We start from the raw sequence: 26,310 nt of genomic DNA, 5'->3' as shown, positions 1-26,310 counted from the left end.
GATGTAATCTGACTTTTGTTGTTAATCCATGTAGAAGACATGTTTTGTTGTTAATCCTTTTTACAAAGAGCAGGTTGCTCACTCCTAGTTCACTCCCCATCATAGTGCAGCACGTTGGTGTTGATGTTTGACTTGCAATTTGGTTTTTTAGGCAGCAACGGTACAGCCCGTTCCGGCAAGAGCAACAAGACAGATCAAAAGCGTCGATGTTGGTCCACTCACGAAGAACATGTGTTGATCGCATCGTTGAAAGAGCTCGTTGCAAATGGTTGGAAATCCGACAACAGATTTCGGGGTGGCTATTTGAATAAGCTTGAGGAGGCCATGAGGAAGGAGTACCCCAACACTGATTTAAAGGGAATGTCCCACATCAACTCCAAAGTGACAACATGGAAGAAGACATACTAGAACATTCTCAAGGTTAGCAAAGTTGGCTTCAATGTCAACGGCAAGCATATGATTGACTGCGACGACGAGCAGTGGCGAAACTTTGTGGCTGTAAGTATGGTTAACCCCACTATATTGTACTCATTATTATACGTTTTCGTGCTTGTTTTATGACTACATCTCCATTGTTATCTAGGCCGATAAGAACGTGAGCAATTACCGTTACAAGAGTTGGCCTTATCTCGAGGATTAGAAGCTTATCTTCGGGAAGGATAGGGCAACGGGAGAAGAGGCGGAGGACCTAATGGAGGCGACGCATGATATGTACCGGAAGATAGACCTCAGCCCGCTCAATGATGGTGGCGACTACCACGTCTCTCTCGACGACATATTTGAGAATGACATTACGGGGGACAATGTAAGCCAAACCCGCAATCAAGAAGAAAGCATACCAGTTGAAACGGAGGCTCCAACATCAAGCAAGAAAAGACGTCGTAGTGGAGGTTTCGATGACAAGTTTTTCGAGGCATTGCATGAGGTTGGGCGGGGCTCGGAAGCAAGACTTGAGACTATTTCATGTCGAATGGGGTACGACTTTGATGTATCAAAGGCGCGCAAAGAAGTGAATGCCAAGTTGAGTGGAATACCCAGTCTCTCACAAAACGATAAGTTCGTTGTATGAAATATACTTGCGGAGAAAACGGAGTACCTCGACATCTTTTCAAGTCTCCCCGAGGATGAGAAGGGTGACTACGTCATGTTCCTCCTTGCTTCGAAGAAGGACAAGTGATTCTATGTCGACTAGGTAGGCAAGAAAATGCCGTTTCTTTTTTGCTTGTGGGCTAGACGCACATTGCTATAATGTTTTGGATTTGATATGCTTGACATTGTTTCACTACTCCATCATTTTATCCCGGATATTTGTGTTGCATTTGACATTGGTTGACATTGTTCTTAGTTATTGTTGTTATGGGATTTTGGTGTGTGATATGGGTGTTTACATGGATGCTCTCGGTTTTTGGTTTAAATTGTGGAATCATCCCGTGGGCATTAGAGCAATGTTTGAGTGTGATTTGTTTGGTCAACAATTTGGAGATTGCGATTTGGAAGTGATTTGTTAGTACAAATACAAAGATGTTGTTATAGATTCCATAAGAATATTTAATCCATTTTATGAGAATATTTGCGATTTGTGATTTCGAAGTGATTTGGAAGTGATGTTGGTCAAAAAATGAGATTATTTAATCCATTTTATGCTTGGTGGTTTTCTACAAATACAAAGATGTTGGTATAGATTTCATTGGATGTAATTTAGCACCTTCATTTCAAGATTTTTTTGAAGACAATTGATAATAGAAAATGGGAAACAAACATAACCATTGAAAGACTGAAATAAAAACAACAAAAATCAAACTTGCAAGACGAGAAGGAAGGCGAGCACGAGCTATTTGAAGGGAGAAGATGAGGCGCACGGACTTCCACCCTCGTTCTTCTTATTGGGTTGATTGTTGTGCCGTTTAAATTTATCTTTAATTGCCTTCCAATGGGTAACCACTTTGCTCTTAAAGCTATTTGGAACGGACGGCGCTACACAAGAACTAGCATCCTCCACGAATAGTCTCAAACAATCAAACGGGCTATTTATAATTGATATTTTGCGGAAAATTATCACTCATCTATTTATAATTGATATTTCGTGTTATAGAAATATATGATGCATTTAAAAAAAAAAGAAAAAAAAAGAAATATATGGTGCAGATTTGTTGTATTACTATGGGTTTAAAATCGATATTTGATAATCGAACTAATTATATACATATAACTAGAGTTGTTAACTAAATATGGCCATGGGTGGGTGATAATATAATTAGCACATGGTATATGTTTTTGGTTATGAACACAAACGATAGTCGGTTTTTTGTTTATTAATTTTAAAGGAGTGCCACATCCTGTTTTGGGTTTACATTACATGGGGTGCTAACTAGCATCATGTTTCCCATATTTATAGTGATAGGATTGTTATTTGCCACACCCAACTACTCATAATATGCAACCGGCCTTTTGCTTTCATTTGGTGTTTTTGTAAAACCGATCGATTCGACCGATTATGGTGTAAATATCAGAATTTTAAGAAATCGTCATGAACTGATTATGTGGAATTTACAGAATTAGGGTGTGTTTGTTTTTTATCCATCTAAATAAAGGGATAATATAAATTTATCACTTAAAATGGGGACCATATTTTGTTTGATTTGAAGGATAATATATTTATCCACTCCTTATAAGGTGGTATAAAACTGTATCACATTTTCTTAGCTATAAAATTATTCATTTCCCAAGGGATAAGAAGCTACTTGAAAAATTATACAATATGCCCAAATTTTTTCATACATCAAAATAAACGAGATAGAAGGGGGTAAGTGTAGCTTATCCCTTCCTTATACCTCAAAGCAAACACACCATTAGGATTTCAAAGTATATGAAATTATTTTTCAAAATTTTTCATATTTTTTTCTCTAGAAAATATATGATAAAAAATGAGGAAAAAATATACTAATATTTTCTCATTTTTTTATTCATTATTTTTCAATAAAAATTTTATAATTAAAATACACGCAGCCTTAGGATAGAATATAATGCTTTGATATTTTATATAGCATTTTGTTGATTTTCTCAAAGAAAATATATAAAATCCGAAAATTCAAGTCAAGGCATAATATATTCAACCTCCTTGCAAATTGATTCATTGCGCATATTTTAACATTATAGGGGATGTGTTTACTTTGAAGAAAAATTAGCGTCTAATCCGTCAAAATTCGACAGGAATTATTTTATGTCATCATTTATAATTACTTTATGTTATTTTTATTACTATAACATATGAAATAGTTTATATATAAATTATTTCTTTAATTAATTTAATATATGTTAGGTCCGGAGGGTCTCGAATAGGTGTATGGGGGGGAATACACCTATAGGCTATTTTCAAAGATCTCAACACAGAGATCAAAACGAAACTTCAAACACAAACTCAGACACCTATTCACTGAAAAGAGTTTTGACCAAAACAGGTTGATCCGACTGATACTGAAAGACTTTTCAGTAAGGAGTTATCAGTTAAGTTACAAGAACTTAACCGATGCACGTAAGGCTTCAGTCGAGTTTGATAAACAGAGATGTTATAAATCTCACTGACTATCAGAAGATAGATCAGTCAGACTGATAACACACGCAGTGGAAAACTTTTGTTTCGCAATAGCCTTTCTGGGTTGAGCACGTTGTTAGTCTTAAGTTTCTCTTTGCAATTAATAAGTTTTTAGTTGAAGAAGGGAAGAGCACAATTAAGAAAGTAAATACTGAAAGCTGTAAATAACACAGAGATTTTTAAGTGGTTCGGAAAACACTTCCTATATCCACGGTCGGTTGATTAGACCAACAACTTCACTCTGCAAGTGCTTACGGGTGCACAGCAAACCGAAACGTGTGCTTGCGGGTGCACACAACCGAAATGTGTGCTTGCGGGTGCACACAACTGAAACAACTGAAGATCCAATCTTCAGTACCAACACACCTTGTTGGATTTCGTACTCCTAGCACGAACTGGCACTAGGACCTCATGGAGACAGAGTACCTTCCTGAACTCCTTTGTAACTCAAACACTCGATTCTGTCGGTCGAAGGGAGGTTTGAAATCTTGCCAACTAAACTTCAAAGAACAAGTTCATTGGAGTTAGTTTGACCAAGGCTTTGGATAATCAAGGTTTGCCTAAGGTCTAAGAGAATTTATGTAATCAGCAATGACTGATTTTTGGCTTTGGGATTCTCTTCTTCGATTCAAGCTTTGGAGAATTTGGGCTTTGGCTGAGAAACAATTTTGGCAGAGTTTCAGCTTATGTTGTTGAATCGGTGAAGATTGAAGTGATCCTCGAGCGCTATTTATAGGAGAAGTCTTGAATAGATCCGTTGGTGGAGAAGGTCTTCAAGATTTCTTCCGTTAGAGAGTAATTTGAACTTGGGTTGAGGCTTCAATCTTCGAAGTTCCTTATTTGGTGAGAACGGCTATGTTGAAGAGCATGAGATGCGACGTCTCTGAAAAAGTAATCACCAAATAGGAATGACCTATGTAGAGAAAGAACGATCCTGAAATCTCTCAATTTAATGCGGCTGTACTTCTGGAGTACGTGGCTTCCTTTTAACGTTGGAGGTTCAGTCCAAGGAAGAATGTTTAACTGATACTTGACTTTAGTATTAGTCCGTTGATTCCACGTGGCATGCATTAAGTAATCAGTTCAAGACTGATCATTCGACTGATACTTCAGTCGGCAACTTCAGTCTTCAGTCTTCAATCTTTCGTTCTTCAATCTTCCATCTTCAGAACAACAACTAAACTAGAAAAAGAACTCTAGCACTTGAGTTCGAGCAGTTCTAGTCTATTATAAAAGAAACCTATGGATTTTGGTATCATCAAAACAAGGATTAGGATATTCTGTTAAGTTCCCAACAATTTCCCCCTTTTTGATGATGCCAAAACCACACAATAGTTCTAAGCAAGAAAAAGACTGAATTCAGAGCACAAGTTCTAAAACAGGGTGAATACTATTCTCCCTTAGCAATAGAACCTAAAACTTGTACTTAGAGAAAGAACACAACAGTTCAAAAACAGAACGAGGACAAGACAGAAAAACATTAATCAAAGCCTGGACAAAGAGTCATTGTCTTCGGGTTGAGATCAAAAGAAGTTATTTTCATTAAAAGAAAGACTGATGAGACATCAGTCGGGTACAGGGCAAGACTTACAAGGGAGTATAAAAAAACAAAAACACATGGGAAACCCATGGACTCCAGCAATCTGCTTGTCTGCGCCTTGAACTTCTTGATCTTCATCTACAGTCTTCATGTTCCTAAGCTTGTTCCACTCACACTTATTTTCCGTTGACTTGAGGTCTTTCTGGCTAACTTTCCTCGTGATCATCTTGATGATCATTTTGCTTAATCAGCTTCAGTCTTTTGAGAGGATATGACTCTGAGTTCTTTCCCCCTTTTTGGCAACATCAAAAAGGAAGAATTGACTGAAGGATAAAGCTAGGATCACGCGAGGGTTGAAGGAATCTCACAAGAGGATCCAGAGAAAGGTGTTGAAGGTGTGTTGGAGGTGGAGAATATGAGGGTTTAGAAGAAGAAAGTGAAAGATGGAGGTGATGAGTGAATGGAGGGGGGAGACGAAGAAAGGGACAGAGGTTAGTTTGCATGACTCGCAGAGATGGAAGGGAAAGAGCGGCAATCATGCAAACCGAAGGAGGGTGAGGAGAGGGTTTTTGGAAGAGAGAGAGAGATGAGAATAAGGTGGGAAGTGTGTAGGAAAGGAAGATCGAATCAGTGACAGTCGTGAGGACAACCACTGTCGATGACCCAACACCAGGTCCATGTGGAGAAGACCTTCTTGTGCAATGGGTTGCGCCGGCTGACAACGAGCTCCTTCTCATTGTTGTTGCACCATATGGAAGCTTCACAAAAAGATGTGAGGCTTGCCTGAGAACCAGGTGAATTCCGTCTTCTTGAGACAGGTACTTCAAACTGTATGGGCTGGGCATGAGGATGGAAGACACTCGCGTCGCTGGATATAAGTGAGGGTAGACACGAGCTTGACGTCGGAGAGACGTTGAGATCCAGTGGAAGGGTCCGATGAAGACCAAGTATGTGAGCATCATTCTCCCACTCCATGACTTCACAGTCATTGAGTTCTCCTTTGTCGGAACAAATTTTCTCTGCAATCTTTTTGGAAAGTTTGAAATTTTTCTCACAGTGAAGGCTGTGGAGAGTTGTTAGTTGATGCAGAAAACAAACGAAGACACCAAGGTATAAATAGACAATTTTACCAAGAAGGAAGATGAAAAAGTTTTTCGAAAACTGTGCCTAGAATATTTTGAAGGAAAATTTCACATCCGCCGTCACTGCAGAGGACGGAAGCTTCAAAAGGTGAGAAAGATCATTGCATTTTGTCAAATCAATAAGATTCTCAAGATTTTCATTTTAGAGGCAAAAGGTTGGAAAGATTTTGAGAAATGATCAGGACAAGATAAATCAAATACAAAATTTCTTTTTAGAAGTACTTGTCCTTCTCGGATATTTCATTTTCCAACAATCAGTTAAGGATTTTGAAACAAACTGATCAGTTAGAGAAAACTTTTGAAAATACACAAAAGACTCATAACTTAAATAACTGATTTTCAAATAGTAAGTTGAAGATACTTACTGATCGACTAATCATTGTAGTCAGTCAATACCACTGATCCTGGTTGACTTATTAGAATAAGTTCTTCTTGAGATGAAGACTTGTCTTCATTGCCTTTCATGTCAGCAGTTGTAGAGCACCAATTGGTTGACCACCAGTCATCATGACTGTTGAGGAGATCTTCAAACACAACATCACTCTTCTAGTTTGATGAGGCCGATCCTTCCACACAGATCGTTGAACCTTTCTTCAGGAAGAGCTTTGTTCAGCAAGTCTGCTCTCTGAACTGCGGTCGGAATCCATTCAACAGAGATATTCTTCTTTTCGACGTGATCACGAATGAAGTGATGTCGAATAACAATATGCTTGAATCTAGTGTGATGAACTGAATTCTGCGAGATTGCAATAGCATTGGAGCTGTCGCAATAGATTGGGACTTCTTTCTCTTCGATCCCATAGTCCTTCAGTTGTTGGACTAACGATAGAAGTTGTGAACAGCAGCTTCCCGCAGCAACATATTCAGCTTCAGTTGTGGAGGTGGCGACTGAAGTCTGCTTCTTTGAAAACCATGAGATGAGCTTTTTGCCTAGGAATTGACAAGTTCCCGAAGTCGATTTGCGATCAATTTTGCATCCTGCAAAATTTGAGTCTGAATATCCGGTGAGCTTGAAGTCGTCGTCAGCTAGGTACCACAATCCTAAGTTGGGTGTGCCTTTGAGATATCGCAAAATTCGTTTTGCAGCATCCATATGAGCTTCCCTTTGGATCTGACTGATATCTTGCACAAACCCCGACTGCATACGTGATATCTGGTCTGCTAGCAGTCAAATATAGCAATGACCCAATGATTTCTCTGTATTTGGTTGACGATACAGATTTTCTTTCCGATCCTGGATCAACTTTCCAGTTTGTGTTCATTGGAATCTTGACTGATTTCATGTGCTGAATACCGAACTTGGCGATCAGGTCTTTGACGTACTTTGATTGATTGATCAGTATTCCTTCGCTGGCCTGCTTGACTTGCAATCCAAGAAAGAAATTCATTTCTCCCATCATGGACATCTAAAACTTGTTAGTCATGATATCAGCAAACTTTTTTGCACATGCGTTCGGATTTGGATCCGAAGATTATGTCATCGACATAAATCTGAACAAGTAGAAGATCTTCTCCTTCTTCGAGAGTGAACAATGTTCTGTCTACTGATCCTTTCTTGAACCCTTGTTCAACAAGATACTCGGAAAGAGTATCGTACCATGCTCTTGGTGCTTGTTTCAATCCATTGAGCGCTTTCTTCAGCTTATACACCTTTTCTGGTCCTGCAACCTCAAAACCTGGAGGTTGTTCCACGTAGACTTCATCGGTGAGCACTCAATTGAGAAATGCGCACTTCACATCCATTTGGTGTACCTTGAATCCTTTGTAAGCTGCAAAGGCTAAGAAGAAATGCGCACTCCTTGAATACATTGAGAAATGCGCACTTCTCATCGTAGTCGATTCCTTCTTCTTGACTGTATCCTTTTGCTACTAGCCTTGCTTTGTTTCTCACAACATTTCCTTCTTCGTCTTTCCTATTTTTGAAAATTCATTTCAAACCAATCACCTTTGCATCGTCTGGTCGATCCACAAGTTCCCAAACTAAATTCCGATTGAATTCATTGAGTTCTTCTTGCATTGCGATGACCTATTGAGTGGACTTCAGAGCTTCTTCGACGTCCTTGGGGTTCGATGATAAGAAACAACTGAAGTTCTTATCTTCATTGATGCAGTTCTGGTTGATATCAAAGACGAGGTTGCAAATTGATCTTCGAGTCTTTACAGCGTCTGATGGTTCTCCAATTATGTTCTCCTTTGAATGGAGTTCAAACCATCTTCGATACTTCTTGATCTCGAAGGTGGGGGTTCTTCAGTCAGAATGGTTTTGAATTGTTCAACATTTTCTTGAGCAGGGGAGTGTTGAACTGGTGTTGCTTCAGTAGGTTCAACTTGTTCTTCGGCTAACGGAGTTCCCCCTTGACTGATGCCATCTGCAGTGACTTTAGTCTGAACTTCAGACCTTTGACTGATCTTCTGATACTGAAGCTTTTTAGTATCTTCTTCTTTTCCTGGTCCCCACACCAAAACTATAGAAGGTTCGGTGTTGTTTATTTCAGTTATGAAAACTTCAGTGTTCTCAACACTTCTTTCAGTTTCCTATTTTCCGAAATCATCAGTAGACTCATCAAAAATAACATGTGGTGTTTCTTCAACACAGAGAGTTTGAGAATTAAACACTCGATAGGCTTTATTGGATCGTTCAATTTCAGAGTATCCAAGAAAGATTCTTCGATCAGCCTTGCTATCAAATGTGTTTAATCTCCTCTTATAACTGTTGTGGATGAAACACCTAGAACCGAAAGTGTGAAAATATGAGATTGAAGGCTTCCTGTTCTTCCATAGCTCGTATGGAGTTTTCCCATGTCTTTGAGTGAGAAAGGAACGATTTTGCGTGTAGCATGCGTTGTTGACTGCTTCGGCCCAAAACTTCAACGGGAGTTTTGATTCGGCTAGCATCGTCATTCCTGCTTCCTTCAAAGACCTATTTCTTCTTTCTGCTACTCCGTTGTAACTTCTGGGAGAGATTGGGCCAAACAGATCCATGTGAACTAGTTGAAGAATTCTTCCAGATGAGTGTCCTGACTTTGACTTGAATAATGTCCTGGTCTGCTTTCCTCTTTGACATGCTTCACATTCTTGCTTCTTCTGGAACACAATAGAAGGTAAACCTTCTACCAATTAATGCTTAGCAAGCTTGTTGATCGTTTTGAAATTGAGGTGGTTGAGTCTCCTATGCTACAGCCAGTTGAGCTCCGAGCTGCTTTTGCTGATGAGACAAATTTCTGGAGGGCTATCTTCCCATGAGATGACGTAGAGACTTCCTTGTCTGATCCCTCTCAGAACCACCTTTCTTTGACTATTTCTGACAGTGAATTCATCCTTTTTTATCTTCACTGTGAAACCGCTGTCACAAAATTGACTTACAGACAACAAATTATGTTTTAGTCCAGAAGCATAGCTAACATTACTGATACTGGCGTTACCCATGTCGAGCACACCATAGCCTTTTGTTTCTCCGAATGCAACTTTTGATCCAGATTTCTCAACAAATTGAGTTAGATATTCTTTGTAGCCCGTCATGTGCTTCGAACAGCCACTATCCAGGTACCATGTTCTGATTGAAGCTTTAACTTCTTAATTCTTTTTGTGTTTCCTATTTTTGACCTGCAAGGAAGAGTTAATTTAGGTACCCAATCAATGTTTGGGTGCTTCATTGTTAGCTCGTGTTCCTTTTGGAACCCATATCTACTTCAGAACAAATCTTGGTGCTGATCTCTTGCGCTTTGCTGGTTGTCTGACTGAAGTAGTCGGTGCTTCAGTTGGCACATGAGCAATCTTCTGTTGAGCTTTCTTTTTGAGAGCCTCACTCTTGTAGAAGCTTTGTCTGGTGAGTTGTTGAGGTCTTCTTTGCTCTGCAGAGTATCTCCTTTGAGATACTTGTGTCATTCTTGACTGATGGAGACTTGACTGATGTTGTGGAACATGAGTCATATGACGTCCAGTTGCTTGTTGTCGTGATTGCCGTTTGGCTCGTTGATGCGTCTTCGACTTTTGGGCCATTTGACCCTATTTTTCTCTTTCTTTTGTTTTATTTGAGTCGTCTAGGGGAGAAAACAAGTATTCGGGAGGAAGAAGCTCAGAAAAGGGCATATGCACGGAATATGGTCAGAATGGGCATTACCGAAACAAAACTTACCAGGAAGAGAGCTCGGTGAAGTATCCCTCAGAACCATTCGAGGCGCGGGAATCTCCGAAGTGTACCACCTGGTGTGAGGCTAACCGAAGGAAGCAGTTGGTAAGGCCATAACAGCAGTCGCAGTCAGCACACATGGGTTATATATGAACCAGGAAGAGAGCTCGACGAAGTACCCCTCAGAACCATTCGAGGCGTGGGAACGTTCGAAGTGTACCACCTGGTATGAGGCCAACTGAAGAAAGCAGCTAGTATGACCATGCCCGTCAACAGCAGTCAGCAACTGGACCTATATATGGAAAGACGTGTGGAGGAGATTGCCCGGAAGATTCTGGTGAATTCTAGCAATGGAAGGATCTGGAATAATGTGGAATCAACCCCAAATCCGCTGGAGATCCATTATCTATTAAATCAAATCAAGGATCAAGCTAAATATGGAAGGAAATAATCTGCTAGATTTGGTCTGCCGGCTAGGGTTTGACTGCTACTGAACTGCTATTTAAAGACCAGCATGTGTGGCTACCAAAGGGGGGATAAACGAATTTTTACACTTACACATCAGTTTTTAGTGCTCTTCTAGACTTAGACTTTCGTTAGTTCACCAAGAAAATAATTTACTTTTAGTTCTTTTATATTTTTTGCACCAAACAATTTAGTTGCTTTTCGTATTTCAATTTCGTTGTGACTAAAAAAGCCAAGGTTGTTGCCTTAGGTATTTTTATATCAAGTATTTCAAATTTCCTTTCATTCATGTGTTCATTTTATTTTGTATTTATGTTTTCAGCTCCCTTGGTGAGGTTTAAGGGGTGGAAATAATTGTTGTCAATATGTAAGCATTCGTGAGGCATTTGTTCTTTCGGTTGAGTCTCGTGGTTCCAGACGGATCTGTACCAAACCATGGATAGTAGGGGCCTAACAGGTGATCTCCGTTCGGTAAAATGTTGTCCGTGTCAAGCAAAGGCCAGGATATACCAGGGCGTGACAACCGGTAAGCCCATGACCGAGTAGCTGAGCAGCGTCAACAAAAGGCGTTGTAGATCCGGAAGGTGAGGAAAGGATTGATGGGATACATTTTCCTTCCTCGGTCTTGGGCTTCTCTAGAGACTACCCATCAACTGTGACGAGGCATAAAGCCATGGTTATCAAACGAGGAAGGTAACTTCTGTGCCGTAGCATGTCTATGACTAGTCGGCTGACAAGCCAGAAATAGTTGTGTCTAGGAGGCATGTGTCACTCAAAGTGCAGAGTTGGGGACCTCGGGAGAGAAGGTTGGTGAGGGTCATACTTGGTGAGTAACGGGTATGACTACTACCTAAGGAGGAGTGAAGCACTGCCTTGTGACCGGGGATTGTGTGACCTTCGGACCAAGTGATCATAATGGACTAACCCATCATAAGTGTGAAGTATAACCTCTTGAAACGCCCCAATATCTTTGGGCCACGCCTTGAGACTATACGGATCATCAGTATGCCTATGACCGAAATAAATATTGACAACAGTTATGACCTAACCGTAAACCTTACCCCTTCTTATATTTGATCTTTGTTTAAGTTTACTTGTGCAGATAAACAGCTTGAGACCGTGACAACTCAATTTGTGCACCCAAAGAGTAGAGTAGTTCCTCACTCTCCGTGGGATCGACCCTATACTTGCTGCTAAGACTGTTCTTTGGTTGCGAGCAATAGGAGCATGTACTGTCCGTCTAGGGCATACACAAATTATTTTAATATCGCGCGCCGGACGACAGGCGCACGTCGTCTATCACTTGTCTCCATGGATGTTCTTATCTTCGGAACTGAACTGGTTTCAGTTTCTGACTGATGTTGTTGTTCTTCCCCCTGGATTGGTGAGGAAGATTCTTCTTGAGTCCTGATGTCCCTTGCCCAATCTTTGACTGAAATCTGCTTTCCAGTCTTCTCAGTAGGATGATCTGGTTGGGGGCCTCCTTGGCTCGTCTGTAGCTTTGTGGAGGAGGAACATTAGTTCTTGCCATCAGTTTGCGTTTACGAACTTCATCCATATCATGATCTCTTGATTCTTCTGAAGTGTTGTTTTCAGAAGCGTCATCTGCTTTGTTGATCATGATATTATTTCCTTTATCAGTTGGAGCAACATTTCCTTCGATGCTGTCAACAAGACCTTTTGAAGAAAAGGTGGTCATCATGGGAGACTTCATCATGCAGTCCTTGACTGTTTCTTCTAATTTGTGATTGATCCTCTTGATTTCATGAGATGCTCTTTCACACTCTGATGAAGAAATTCTGAGCTTTTCTTCCAGTCGACTGTTCTCCATGATCAGTTGATCAAGAAAAGTTTCATCCGGAAAGTAGATGATTGTCTGATTCTTGGCTCGTTCATCATTGATCTCCTTTTCCATTTTCTGATTCTGCTTGAGGAGATCTTCGAACATTTTGCTTAACTGACAGTGATCAGTCATGAGCTGATCGAACTCGTCAGTTTCATCGGCTGTGCTTTCTCCAAATTCTGAATGATATCCTGAAATCACCAGAGAGTTATCAGTATAAGGAGTTTTTGAGTGAGAGTTTACCTCTGGGCCGTTCATTCCGTTGTCATAGCTGTTGTCGGCCACGCTTTCGGTTTTGTTGGCCATCAAGGCTTGGCTCTCATCATCTGAGCTGGTAGAGTTGAAGTCGGATGATTCTGATGCTTCTTCGGAAGATCCTGCATCGTCAGCAACCATCGCTTTCTTTTTCGCATATTTGCGTTCTTTCTTGGCTTTCAGCTCCTTGCGCTCAGATTGCGTCAGTTCAGGGCATTCAATTCGAAAGTGCCCCTTTTTTTTTGCATCCAAAGCATTCCACATCTTTCAAGTCGAAAGCGGTTGATTTTCTCTCTCCGCTTCTGTTAGTGGAATATCTGGACTTGCTTTCTCTTTCCTTTCCTTTGTAGTGCTGCTTGTGGAACCTCTTGTACTTGCGGAATTTAGACTTCATCTTGTTGAATCTTTCAGTCGACAATGCATATTGACTGAAGAAGTTTTCGAGCTTGAGTTCCATCGGTTCCTTTGTCTGCTTCTTATTTTCTTTTGCTGAAGCTTTCCATGTTGCTCCTTTTGAGGTTGATGGACCATCTTCGTCTGATCCTCCAATCCTCTTGGTTCCAAGATTTCTCTGAATGTCGAACTCATTTGCTAAGAGGTCAGAGAAGAGCTTGTTTGTCGGGAGCTGACTGAATCCTGGCTTGTTCTGATGAGCGACTGAGTAGATCTGCCAATCTTCTCGTGGAAGTGCTCAAAGAATTTTTAGGTTGATTTCTCGTTGAGTGTACTTGTCCTTCGAAATGGATTGAACTTCGTTCAGGATCTGGTTGAATTTGAGTTCCATCTCGTCGACAGATTCATTCTTGAGCATGAGGAAGGAGTCGAATTTCTGACAAGCTATGGACAACTTGTTCTCCTTTATTTCCTCGGATCCGATGCACATTCTTTCAAGAATGTCCCACATCTCCTTTGTAGTTCTGCACTTGATGATCTTGGTGACATGCTTGTCTGGAACGGAGATGATGCTTTTGGCGAGGTTGTCTAGCTCATCTTGCTTCCTTTCTTCTGTGGTGAAGTCTGCCTTCTGCTTGATCTGGACTTCATCGAATGGATCCCGAGCTGGGTCAATAGGAACTATTTTGACAATCTCGGTGATGATGATTGGTCCGTTGATGATGACTTCCCACATTCGGCAATGCTGGGCGGTGAGGAAGCTTTCAAACCGAAACTTCCATATGTCGTATTTTTCAATACTAAACATAGGTAGAGAGGATATTCTGTTGTGGTTAGTCTCCATAAAAAAGAGAGAACGGGTAACAACAGATAAGACAAACAGCAAACACTTTTTGAAAGAGAAAAGTTTTTCGAGACCTTTGAGAAAAATGATCTAGTTCAATTAGAACCTAATCAAAACAGAATTGATCTTGCAAATAACCTGCTCTAATACCAGTTGTTAGGTCCGGAGGATCTCGAATAGGTGTATGGGGGGGAATACACCTATAGGCAATTTTCAAAGATCTCAACACAGAGATCAAAACGAAACTTCAAAAACAAACTCAGACACCTGTTCACTGAAAAGAGTTTTGACCAAAACAGGGTTGACGACTGATACTGAAAGACTCTTCAGTAAGGAGTTATCAGTTAAGTCACAAGAACTTAACTGATGCACGTAAGGCTTCAGTCGAGTTTGATAAACTGAGATGTTATAAATCTCACTGACTATCAGAAGATACATCAGTCAGACTGATAACACACGCAGCGGAAAACTTTTGTTTCGCAATAGCCTTTCTGGGTTGAGCACGTTGTTAGTCTTAAGTTTCTCTTTGCAATTAATAAGTTTTTAGTTGAAGAAGGGAAGAGCACAATTAAGAAAGTAAATACTGAAAGTTGTAAATAACACAGAGATTTTTACGTGGTTCAGAAAACACTTCCTACATCCACGGTCGGTTGATTAGACCAACAACTTCACTCTGCAAGTGCTTACGGGTGCACAGCAAACCGAAACGTGTGCTTGCGAGTGCACACAACCGGAACGTGTGTTTGCGGGTGCACACAACTGAAACAACTGAAGATCCAATCTTCAGTACCAACAATTTCTCACTTCTAGCACGAACTAGCACTAGGACCTCACGGAGACAGAGTACCTTCCTGAACTCCTTTGCAACTCAAACACTCGATTCTGTCGGTCGAAGGGAGGTTTGAAATCTTGCTAACTAAATTTCAAAGAACAAGTTCTTTGAAGTTAGTTTGACCTAGGCTTTGAATAATCAAGGTTTGCCTAAGGTCTAAGAGAATTTATGTAATCAGCAGTGACTGATTTTTGGCTTTGGGATTCTCTTCTTCGATTCAAGCTTTGGAGAATTTGGGCTTTGGTTGAGAAACAATTTTGGCAGAGTTTCAGCTTATGTTGTTGAATCGGTGAAGATTGAAGTGATCCTCGAGCGCTATTTATAGGAGAAGTCTTGAATAGATCCGTTGGCGGAGAAGGTCTTCAAGATTTCTTCCGTTATAGAGTAATTTGAACTTGGGCTGAGGTTTCAATCTTCGAGGTTCCTTGTTTGGTGAGAACGGCTATATTGAAGAGCAGGAGATGCGACGTCTCTGAAAAGTAATCACCAAATAGGAATGACCTCTGCAGAGAAATGACGATCCTGAGATCTCTGCATTTAATACGGCTGTACTTCTAGAGTACGTGGCTTCCTTTGAACGTTGGGGGTTCAGTCCGGGGAAGAATGTTTAACTGATACTTGACTTTAGTATATGTTTGCTGATTCCACGTGGCACGCATTAAGTAATCAGTTCAAGACTGATTCTTCGACTGATACTTTAGTCGGCAACTTCAGTCTTCAGTCTTCAATCCTTCGTTCTTCAGTCTTCAGTCTTCAGAACAGCAACTAAACTAGAAAAAGAACTCTAACACTTGAGTTCGAGTAGTTCTAGTCTATTACAAAAGAAACCTATGAATTTTGGTATCATCAAAACAAGGATTAGGATATTCCATACAGTTCCCAACAATATGATCAAATTAAATTAGTACGCAGTACAATATTTGAAATAATATTAATCTTAATTACTTTCACCAATTAAATGTAGGTTGTGATAATAGAAATACAGTTTTATATAAATATTCATTTGATGAAGTTTATAAAAAGTTGATGGGGGATTGAATATTTTAGAAGAAAAAAATATATAAATTTGAAGTATGATATGATGTACGATTGATGTGTCGCATTTGCTGTTAATCGTATATCGATAATATTTACTCTCGGTTCGTCCCCAAAACATCTTCCTAGCCTATTTTTGGAAACAATTTCACTAATTATTATTCTTACAATTTCACTTTTTGTGGGACTCGTTCTCCACTTTCACTAACTATCACTCTTACAATTTCACTTTTTGTGGGACTCATTCTCCACTTATCAAATACATAACTAACTTTTATTAAAACCCGTGTCATCCTCTCTTAGGAAGATGTTTGGGAGGACGAAGGGAGTATTAAGTTTGTTCAAATTCTTTAAATTTGACGGATAAGAAATAATTTAATTAAATATATGTCATCTGAGTATCATCTCATATGGACCTAATAAGACCAGATAATCATATGAAGCTCTAAAGACCACATATGACATTTGAACGTCAAAATTTTGAAAACCATATTCTTTAGAGTTTGAAATACCAAATCTGAATTTTGAGCATCATCCTGTATGGAGCTTGAAGATTATAATTTACTTGTGAGTATCATTTTATCTATAATTTGTGAAACTATAATTAAGTTATGAGAATAATCTCGTTGGGAGCTTGACATGCCATCTCTGACTTTTGAGCACCCTCTCGTGTGGAACTTGGAAAATCACAACTTAATTTTGAGCATCATCTTGTATGAAACATAAAATGCCATATGTTGAATTTATCTAATAGTTTTATACGATTATTTAATAGTACAAACTTTATCTAATAGTTTTATACGATTATTTAATAGTACATAATTTATCTATAAATTTATATGATTATTTAATAATTTTTAAATGTAAAAATTGATTAAAAATGTATAAATAAATAAGAATGAATGAGAATTGAGGAAAATTAGAATGAAGTAATCATACGAAGCCACGTAGGATAGGATTTATTTTGCTATAACTCGAAGTGCTAATGTGTTTTAATTTGGCTGGAAAAATAAAAGGCCGTGAGTTATATAATGGTTCCGATAATCAAATGGATATGTAGGATTTATAATTAAATGGATATGTTGGATTTATCTAATAGTTTTATACAATTATTTAATAGTACATATTTTATCTAATAGTTTTATACGATTATTTAATAGTATAGAATTTATCTATAAATTTAGGGTTAATAGCTGGAAAATACACTAAGTTTCACCGAATTTGCAAATTGCACATGACCTTCAAAAATAGCCTCAGAATACATCACCTTTTAATTTTATTGTAATTTGCACACAGCGAGATTTTCGATTAGGATTAAGTTTGACCGGTGATTATGTGGACATTACATGGCATATTGCATGGCATTTTATACACGCTGTCAAGACACGCGTCCAAAACGACGTCGTTTTGAATGTCGTCTCCAATTTTAATTAAACTAATACCCAATTATGCACGCTGCCCACACTGACCTCCACCACACCCAACGGTCACCTCCTCCGGCGAACCCGCTGCTGCGATGGCCTTCAAATTTCCGGTGAGGTTGTTGCTCAGTTTTCCAGCGCCGCCTGAAGCTTGCTCGCCGTCGCCGTTGTATTTCGCTCATTATATCAACCTCCTTCTCATTCCCATTCCCTTTCCCTTCCAACACCACACAACTTCCCATCAAAATTCACCATTGTTGAACTGCACAAGAACTTTCCCGTGGAGCTTCCCATCCCAAATTCACCAAATTCGGTAGCCCTTTCTCAACCCCTCTCAATTCCTTCCACACATCCTCCTCCACACCATACCCGCGGATCTTTCCCAAATAATCGTAACAATACATCACATTGTCCACCACCACGGTCCGACCCCTCCACCCCAAATCCAACCTCTTAGGCACATTCCTCTCCGACCTCCACACCTCGTGTCACATGTCGTCGGCTACAATGATGATTCGGCATTTACTCCGATCAAAAATCGATTTGGATGAAGGGGGTGAGCAATTGCTTTTGCTTGACCTTGAAAATTGGTGTAGGGACGAAAGATTTGCAGATTTGGGGATTTCCCCTTATGCAAGAGGATCTAGGGTTTAATTTGGGGGCGGCGTTGATGTTGTGGTGGCTGGCAGCGGCGAGTCGGAGATGGAAGATGGAGATTCAGGGAAAGGGGCAGAGATGGAGGATGGATGATGGAAGATGGCGGTGAGGCGGCAGATGGATCTCAGCGAGTCGGAGATGGAAGATGGAGATTCAGGGAAAGGGGCGGAGATGGAGGATGGCGGTGAGGCGGCGAAGATCTCTTTGTGCTCGAGCGGAGAAGAAGACCGAGATTTCTTCTTCTTCTTCTTCTTCTTCTTCTTCTTCTTCTTCTTTTTAATTATACTCACTAAAGAAACGACGTCGTTTTGGGTGTTGTAATGTAACAACAAAACGACGTCATATTTCTACATCGGAAAATCATCCACGTCAACAAAATCCGATAGCCACGTCACCACCAATCAAGGTGGTAGTCAACGCGGGTGCAATTTGCAATCAAAATTAAAAGGTGGTGTATTTTGGGGCTATTTTTGAAGGTCATGTGCAATATGCAAATCTGGTGAAAGTTTGTGTATTTTTCGGCTATTAACCCATAAATTTATATGATTATTTAATAATTTTTAAATATAAAATTTGATTAAAAATTTATAAATAAATAAGAATGAATGAAATTGAGGAAAATTATAATGGAGTGACTATACGATGCCACGCAGGATAGGATTTATTTTGCTATAATGTAAAAATTGATTAAATATATATAAATAAATAAGAATGAATGAGAATTGAGGAACATTAGAATGAAGTGATTATACGATACCACGTAGGATCAGATTTATTTTGCTATAATATATAGATAAGAGAAAAATTATATTTTTATCATTATTTTCACATATTTATTATGGTAGAAATTTTTTCCGTGAGGAAGCTCCTTTTCACTTATTTTCTCTCAAATGTTGGACAATATTATCCTAGAATAGGAGTGTGAAAATATTTTTTAACATTTTCTCATATTTACATCACTAGTAAACATATGATAAAAAAAAATGAGAAAAAAAATAATATTTTTCTCATCTTTTCTTATCCAATTGAAGATAAATGTTCTTGACTTGTTATGTTGTTAAACCTTGAAACTTGAATTTTTATTTTTGTCATGTTTTAATTCCTTGAAACTTGAAGACTAAATGTTGTTATGTTGTTGGAAAACTTGGTTAGGTTTTTTGCATGTTATTGGTTGATTTTGAGGGTTAAAACATTATTTTTTAGATTTTAATAAGGTTTATTCGAAATAATAATAATAATAATAATAATAATAATAATAATAATAATAATAATAATAATAATAATAATAATAATAATAATAATAATAATAATAATAATAATAATAATAATAATAATAAAAATTAGGTTTCGATTCGGTTCAATCGACTAAAACTGACGGTTTTACCGGTTTGGTTGGAACCCCCAATTGGTGCGGTTTGGTCTCCTATTTTTTGCGATTCTATTTTCGGTTTTTGAAATTTGATTCGGTTTTGCACCGAACTGCACCGATGCACACCCCTATTATCCATTACTCCCTCCGTCCACGAAATAAACTCCTACTTGCCCTTAAATATTTGTCCACCAAATAAACTCCTACTCTGCTTTTTGGACAATTATACCCTCTCTTGCTTTTAAATTTACTACACTTTTATCTATTGGGCCCACTTTATTCCACCATTACTTATATAATTAGTCTCCCCTAAACTAAATATTATTATTATTATTATTATTATTATTATTATTATTATTATTATTATTATTATATTATTATTATTATTATTATTATTATCATTATTATTGTTATTGTTATCCTTGTTATTGTTATTGTTGTTGTTGTTGTTGTTGTTGTTGTTGTTGTTGTCCTTATTATTTTTATTGTTATTGTGTGTTGTTGTTATTATTATTATTATTATATTATTATTATTATTATTATTTTATATTATTATTATATATTATTATTATATATTATTATTATTATTATATATTATTATTATTCTTTTTATTATTATTGTTCTTGTTATTGTTGTTGTTGTTATTATTATTATATATTATTATAGTATTATTTTATATTATTATTATTATTATTGTGTTATTATTATCCTTATTATTTTTATTGTTTTGTTATTGTTGTTGTATTATTATTATTATTATATTATTATTATTATTATTATTATTATTCTTATTATTGTTGTTGTTGTTGTTATTATTGTTCTTATTGTTGTTATTATTGTTATTATTGTTATTATTGTTATTATTTTATTATATTATTATTTTATTATTATTATTATATTATTATTATTATTATATTATTATTTTATCCTTATTATTATTATTATTATTATTATTATTATTATTATTCTTATTATCTTTATTATTCTTATTATCTTTATTATTCTTGTTGTTATTCTTGTTGTTATTATTATTATTATTATTATTATTATTATATTATTATTATTATTATTATTATATATTATTATCATTATTATTATTATTATCCTTATTATATTATATATTATTGTTATTATTATTATTATTGTTGTTATTATTATTATTATTATTATTATTATTATTATTATTATTACTATTGTTATTATTATTGTTGTTATTATTATTATTATTATTATTATTATTATTATTCTTGTTATTATTATTATTCATATTCTTATTATTATTACTATTATTATTATTATTATTATTATTATTATTATTATTACTATTGTTATTATTTTGTTGTTATTATTATTATTATTATATTCTTGTTATTATTATTATTCATATTCTTATATTATTACTATTATTATTATTATTATTATTATTATTATTATTATTATTATTATCATTATTAATATTATTATCATTATCCTTATTATTATTATTATTGTTATTATTATTATTATTATTATTATTATTATTATTATTACTATTGTCATTATTATTATTGTTATTATTCTTCTTATTATTATTATTATTATTATTCATATTCTTATTATTATTATTATTATTATTATTATTATTATTATTATTATTATTATTATTATTATTATTATTATTATTATTATTATCAAATTGCTAGTTAAAGATTAGTAAAAGTAATAACAATATATAAACACTACCCTTTTAGTCTTTTACACCACCTTTTTCAGCTTTCTTAGTCTCCGTGCCGAACCCCAACTGGGAGTTTATTTCGTGGACGGAGGGAGTATTTTTTAATAAAAAAATTTCAACCAAAATAAGTGCACCCTTATACAAATACGTACATATGATATATATTTCCACCCCTAAATAATATTGAATAATATACTTATTAACTATCGTATAGTTGAACTAAAAAAATATATATCATAAAGTTCAAGAGAACTATATATAATGAATTCAATTGAATCAATTTGTTTTCAATTTTCAAAATATGATTAAATGAGAGTCCAAACTGAAAGTTTCAGCGGAGCCATTCCATAGCATGGATATGTTCAACATGACATGACCCAACAGATTATAGCCAGACTAATCAACTTCCAAGAGAGGCTAATTACTAAATTAAGCTTTGTTAATATTAATTTATAATTGATGTTTTGTATTCACCGAAGGAAGGGTAGACCGAATGACTATTTACGGCCATTCTGGCAGCTTTAACAGGATGGATGACAACTAGGCCAACTTAAACTTCAAATTGTCTGCTCAATTAATTATAACAGAGCTTTTTCTCAATCTATAATTTTCCTAATTAAGTAATACTACGTCCAAGTTAATAACCAGGAACCAAGCATATATATATGCTCTGTATTGATAACATCATAATGAAATAAAATACTAATTATGAAGGTTATGTGCATTTCTGTTTTATTTAAATTTCATTATTCTTTTTATTTTGTGATAACGACGGGAAAGTCAACCGATATAATTAATAACCGAGAAAGATAAAAGGTTCAAGCAGGTCAACATATATAATCGAACCGAGATAGTATTTGGTAAAAATGATGGCTCATTTATTCCGTTTTATATACAGAAATATGATACATATTTTTTTGTATAACTGTGGGTTTAAAATCGATAATCGAACTAATTAATTATATATATATCCAAGAGTAAACGAGAGTTGTTAGCTAATTAATTAAATATGGGTGGGTGATAGTATAATTAGTACGTATGTTTTTGGGTGATTATATTAATCATTTCTATTATTACTGACTTCGTGAAAGCGATAAAATGAAGATAACACAAAAATTAACAGATGCACCACTGGTATTTAATTTTCAAATTGTTATTTCGAAACTATAAGCCAACCACCGAGAGATAGATTACTAGATAAGTTGGACAAATCCGTACGAGGAGGCTGGTATGTTTAAGAGAGGGAAACAAATAGTGGGCCTTGATGGGCCTCTTGTGGCCTATTATAAAATTACAATGGGTCTAATTTGGACTGAATAAGCAAAGCTGCGAATTACTCCAAATGAACCTTTAAATTTTTTTTAATTTAATACTGTTAATTTATTATTAAAAAAAAAGAAAAAAAACATGTGGACAAATAGTTGAATTCTACACAAACTGAAACTGTGGAGTACTAGCCAGTGACCATGTTACGCCCTACAAAGTATGAGACAAAGTCGTCTCAACACTAAAAAAATTGGTAATGTTGAATTCACTAAAAATCAAAAGATGCATGGCATGTGTGTATATTGGAGAATAAGTTATCATTATTCCAATCTTTAATAATATTTACTCTCTCTCGGTTCATCCCCAAAACATATTCATGACCTATTTTTGGAAACAATTTTACTAATTATTATTCTTACAATTTCACTTTTTGTGGGACTCGTTCTCCACTTTCACTCTTACAATTTCACTTTTCGTGGGACCCATTCTCCACTTATCAAATACAGTACATAACTAACTTTTATTAAAACTCGTGTCATCCTCTCTTAAGAAGCTGTTGGGGGGAGGGACGGAGGGAGATATTAAGTTTGTTCAAATTCTTTAAATTTGACGGATAAGAAATAATTTAATTAAACATATGTCATCTGAATATCATCTCATATGGACCTAATAAGACCAGATAATCATATGAAGCTTTAAAGACCGCATATGACATTTAAACGTCAAAATTTTGAAAATCGTGTTCTTTGGAGTTTGAAATACCACATCCGAATTTTGAGCATCATCTTGTATGGAACTTGAAAATTATAACTAACTTGTGAGTATCATTTTGTCTTGAGTTTGTGAAACTATAATTAAGTTATTAAAAATTGATTAGAAATGTATAAATAAATAAGACTGAATGAGAATTGGGGAAAATTAGAATGGAGTGATTATACAATGTCACGTACTAATGTAGTTATATAATGGTTCTGATAATCAAATGGATATGTGGATTTATAATTAAATGGATATGTTGGATTTATCTAATAGTTTTATACGATTATTTAATAGTACAGACTTTATCTAATTGTTTTATACGATTATTTAAAAGTACAGAATTTATCTATAAATTTATATGATTATTTAATAATTTTAAAATGTAAAAATTGGTTAAAAATGTATAAATAAATAAGAATGAATGAGAATTGAGGAAAATTATAATAGAGTGATTATACGATGGCACGTAGGATATGATTTATTTTGCTATAATTTAAATATTGATTAAAAATGTATGAATAAATAAGAATGAATGAGAATTGAGAAAATTAGAATATAGTGATTATACGATGCCACGTACGTACTAATGTAGTTATATAATGGTTTTGATAATCAAATGGATATGTAGGATTTATAATTATATGGATATGTTGGATTTATCTAATAGTTTTATACGATTATTTAATAATACAGACTTTATCTAATAGTTTTATACGATTATTTAATAGTATAGAATTTATCTATAAATTTATATAATTATTTAATAATTTTTAAATGTAAAAATTGATTAAAAAATTATAAATAAATAAGAATGAATGAGAATTGAGGAAAATTAGAATGGAGTGATTATACGATGCCACGTAGGATAGGATTTATTTTGTTATAATAATGTAAAAAATTGATTAAAATGTATAAATAAATAAGAATGAATGAGAATTGAGGAAAATTAGAATGGAGTGATTATACGATGCCACGTAGGATAGGATTTACTTTGTTATAATAATATAAAAAATTGATTAAAATGTATAAATAAATAAGAATGAATGATAATTGAGGAAAATTAAAATAGAATGATTATATGATGTCACGTAGGATAAGATTTATTTTACTATAATATATAGATTATTATTCCGATCTTTATTCAAATCGAGAGTGGCCCACAACGTATTTACACTTTAAAACATTAATATAGGCATAAAAAAACAAGAATGAATATGTTAAAAAAAAACACAAGAATTAAAATAGACATAAAAATTAAATACTAGTCTTTAACATTAAAATCGAACTCAATAAAGAGTAGGATTGTTTAAACTCTCAACAACTAAAAGACTAGAAAATATTAACAAACTAATCAATGTCATTAGAACTACCCCTATTGTAATTTTTACCCCACTCAAAACAACTTTATCAGCTTTCTTAGTACCCGTGCCGGCACCCAAATGGGGCACTTTTTCGTGGACGGAGGGAGTACTACATTAATAAGTTTCTCCGTTTCCTCGCGGGCGGAAGATTCAAACTATAAACAAAATAAATTAAATGGATACGAGATTGCAACATTTCGAATATTTTGATCTTATAATTTGCACAATGCAATTTTGTATAGATCACAAATTACTATTTTTTTAAAAATTGCTGATCAATTCGTGACTGTTTCTCCATAAGCTAATACATTATTGTAACTTGCATATAGGCTTGACATATATATCAAATAATTAAAAAAAAAAAGTCCGAATTGAATCAACACCCAGTAAAGTCGCACAGTGCCAAACAGAATTGGATTTATTCTCTCTCTCACACACACACATATATATTCCAGGCTTGACATATATATCAAATAATTCAAAAAAAAGTCCGAATTAAAACAGCACCCAGTAAAGTCGCACAGTGCCAAACAGAATTAGATTTATTCTCTCTCTCACACACACACACATATATATTCCAGGCTTGACATATATATCAAATAATTCAAAAAAAAAAAAGTCCGAATTGAAACAGCACCCAGTAAAGTCGCACAGTGCCAAACAGAATTGGATTTATTCTCTCTCTCTCTCTCACACATATATATTCCAGGCTTGACATATATATCAAAGGGCAAAGGTGCAGATTAGTCCCTGAAGTAGACCCCCTAGAGCGTTTAGCCCCCCACACTCGACTTTGGTGCAAATACCTCCCCTATAGTACATGAAAAATATGCAAATAAACCCACGAAGAAAACGGACTTCTAACACCGTTTCGTTTGAAATTTTTTTTTATTTTTTTCATTTATTTTGTAGTGGGTCCCACCTTCAATTGAATCTAATTTTGTTCGCGATGCTCTGATTTCGGTTGAATTTTATGATTTGGTTCGGTTTTTTCCTTTGATGGGTCGCATCTGCGATTTTGATGAATCGATTTGGAGGAAATGAATTTTTCGTTCAGATCGAGTTGATTATTGCTGGATTTAGATCTAATTTGTGCTACTTTTTTTATTTTGTTTGTGCGGTGATCGAGATTCGTTGAGTTTTTGGGGGTTGATAGATGGTGAGATGCATCCGCCTCGGGATCTCATTTATGTTTGGTCGATTTAACGATGTTCTGTTGTGGTTTCATCCTGAATCGGTTTCTGATTGTGATCTAATCTGGAAAACCATTCCGATCAGATGGATTTATTTCATGAATTCCGTTTTTGTGATTTGAGAATCTGGAGATTGTGAAATGAATGTTGATGTATGTTGTGGTGGTGTTGGATTCTGATTTCACATTTGATCTAGTATTGTTTCATTTTAAAGTTGAATTTTCGCGTCTCTTAGGGCGGCAGAAGCTGTTGGGGCGGCAGGGGGGTGGAGAAGCTGTTGGGGCGGCAGGGGGTGGAGGAGCAGGACGAAGAAGCTGTTGGGGCGGCGGGGGGTGGAGGAGCAGGACAGAGAAACTATTTGGGCGGCGGGGGATGGAGGAGCGGCGGACCTGCTTCTCCCAGGCGGCACCGCTGCCGTAGAAGGCGGATGAATGGAGATGGAGGTGGTGGTGGTGGTGGTCGGAGGAGGAGGAAGAGGACAGGGACAAGAAGAGAGTAG

General features: G+C 36.0%; 1 protein-coding gene across 1 annotated transcript; it reads left to right on the top strand.

Moving 5' to 3' along the window:
* The first annotated feature begins 691 nt into the window (after positions 1-691).
* LOC131026093 (uncharacterized) lies at positions 692-26,310 on the top strand. The gene is made up of 2 exons (XM_057955867.1): positions 692-1,063; positions 26,047-26,310. Exons 1-2 carry the CDS (start codon positions 692-694, stop codon positions 26,308-26,310), a joined length of 636 nt encoding a protein of 211 aa, XP_057811850.1.

Source organism: Salvia miltiorrhiza, chromosome 5, assembly GCF_028751815.1.
Source record: "Salvia miltiorrhiza cultivar Shanhuang (shh) chromosome 5, IMPLAD_Smil_shh, whole genome shotgun sequence".
Classification (NCBI taxonomy): Eukaryota; Viridiplantae; Streptophyta; class Magnoliopsida; order Lamiales; family Lamiaceae; genus Salvia; species Salvia miltiorrhiza.
Note: the sequence above shows the minus strand (reverse complement) of the source record. Positions and strands in the feature narration are given on the sequence as shown.

Excerpts from the sequence above, each read along its gene's own strand:
- LOC131026093 (XM_057955867.1), top strand. The coding sequence starts at position 692 with ATGGAGGCGACGCATGATATGTACCGGAAGATAGACCTCAGCCCGCTC. Across the intron at positions 1,064-26,046 it reads CACAAAACGATAAGTTCGTT|GGCGGCAGAAGCTGTTGGGG; the intron begins GTATGAAATATA and ends CGCGTCTCTTAG.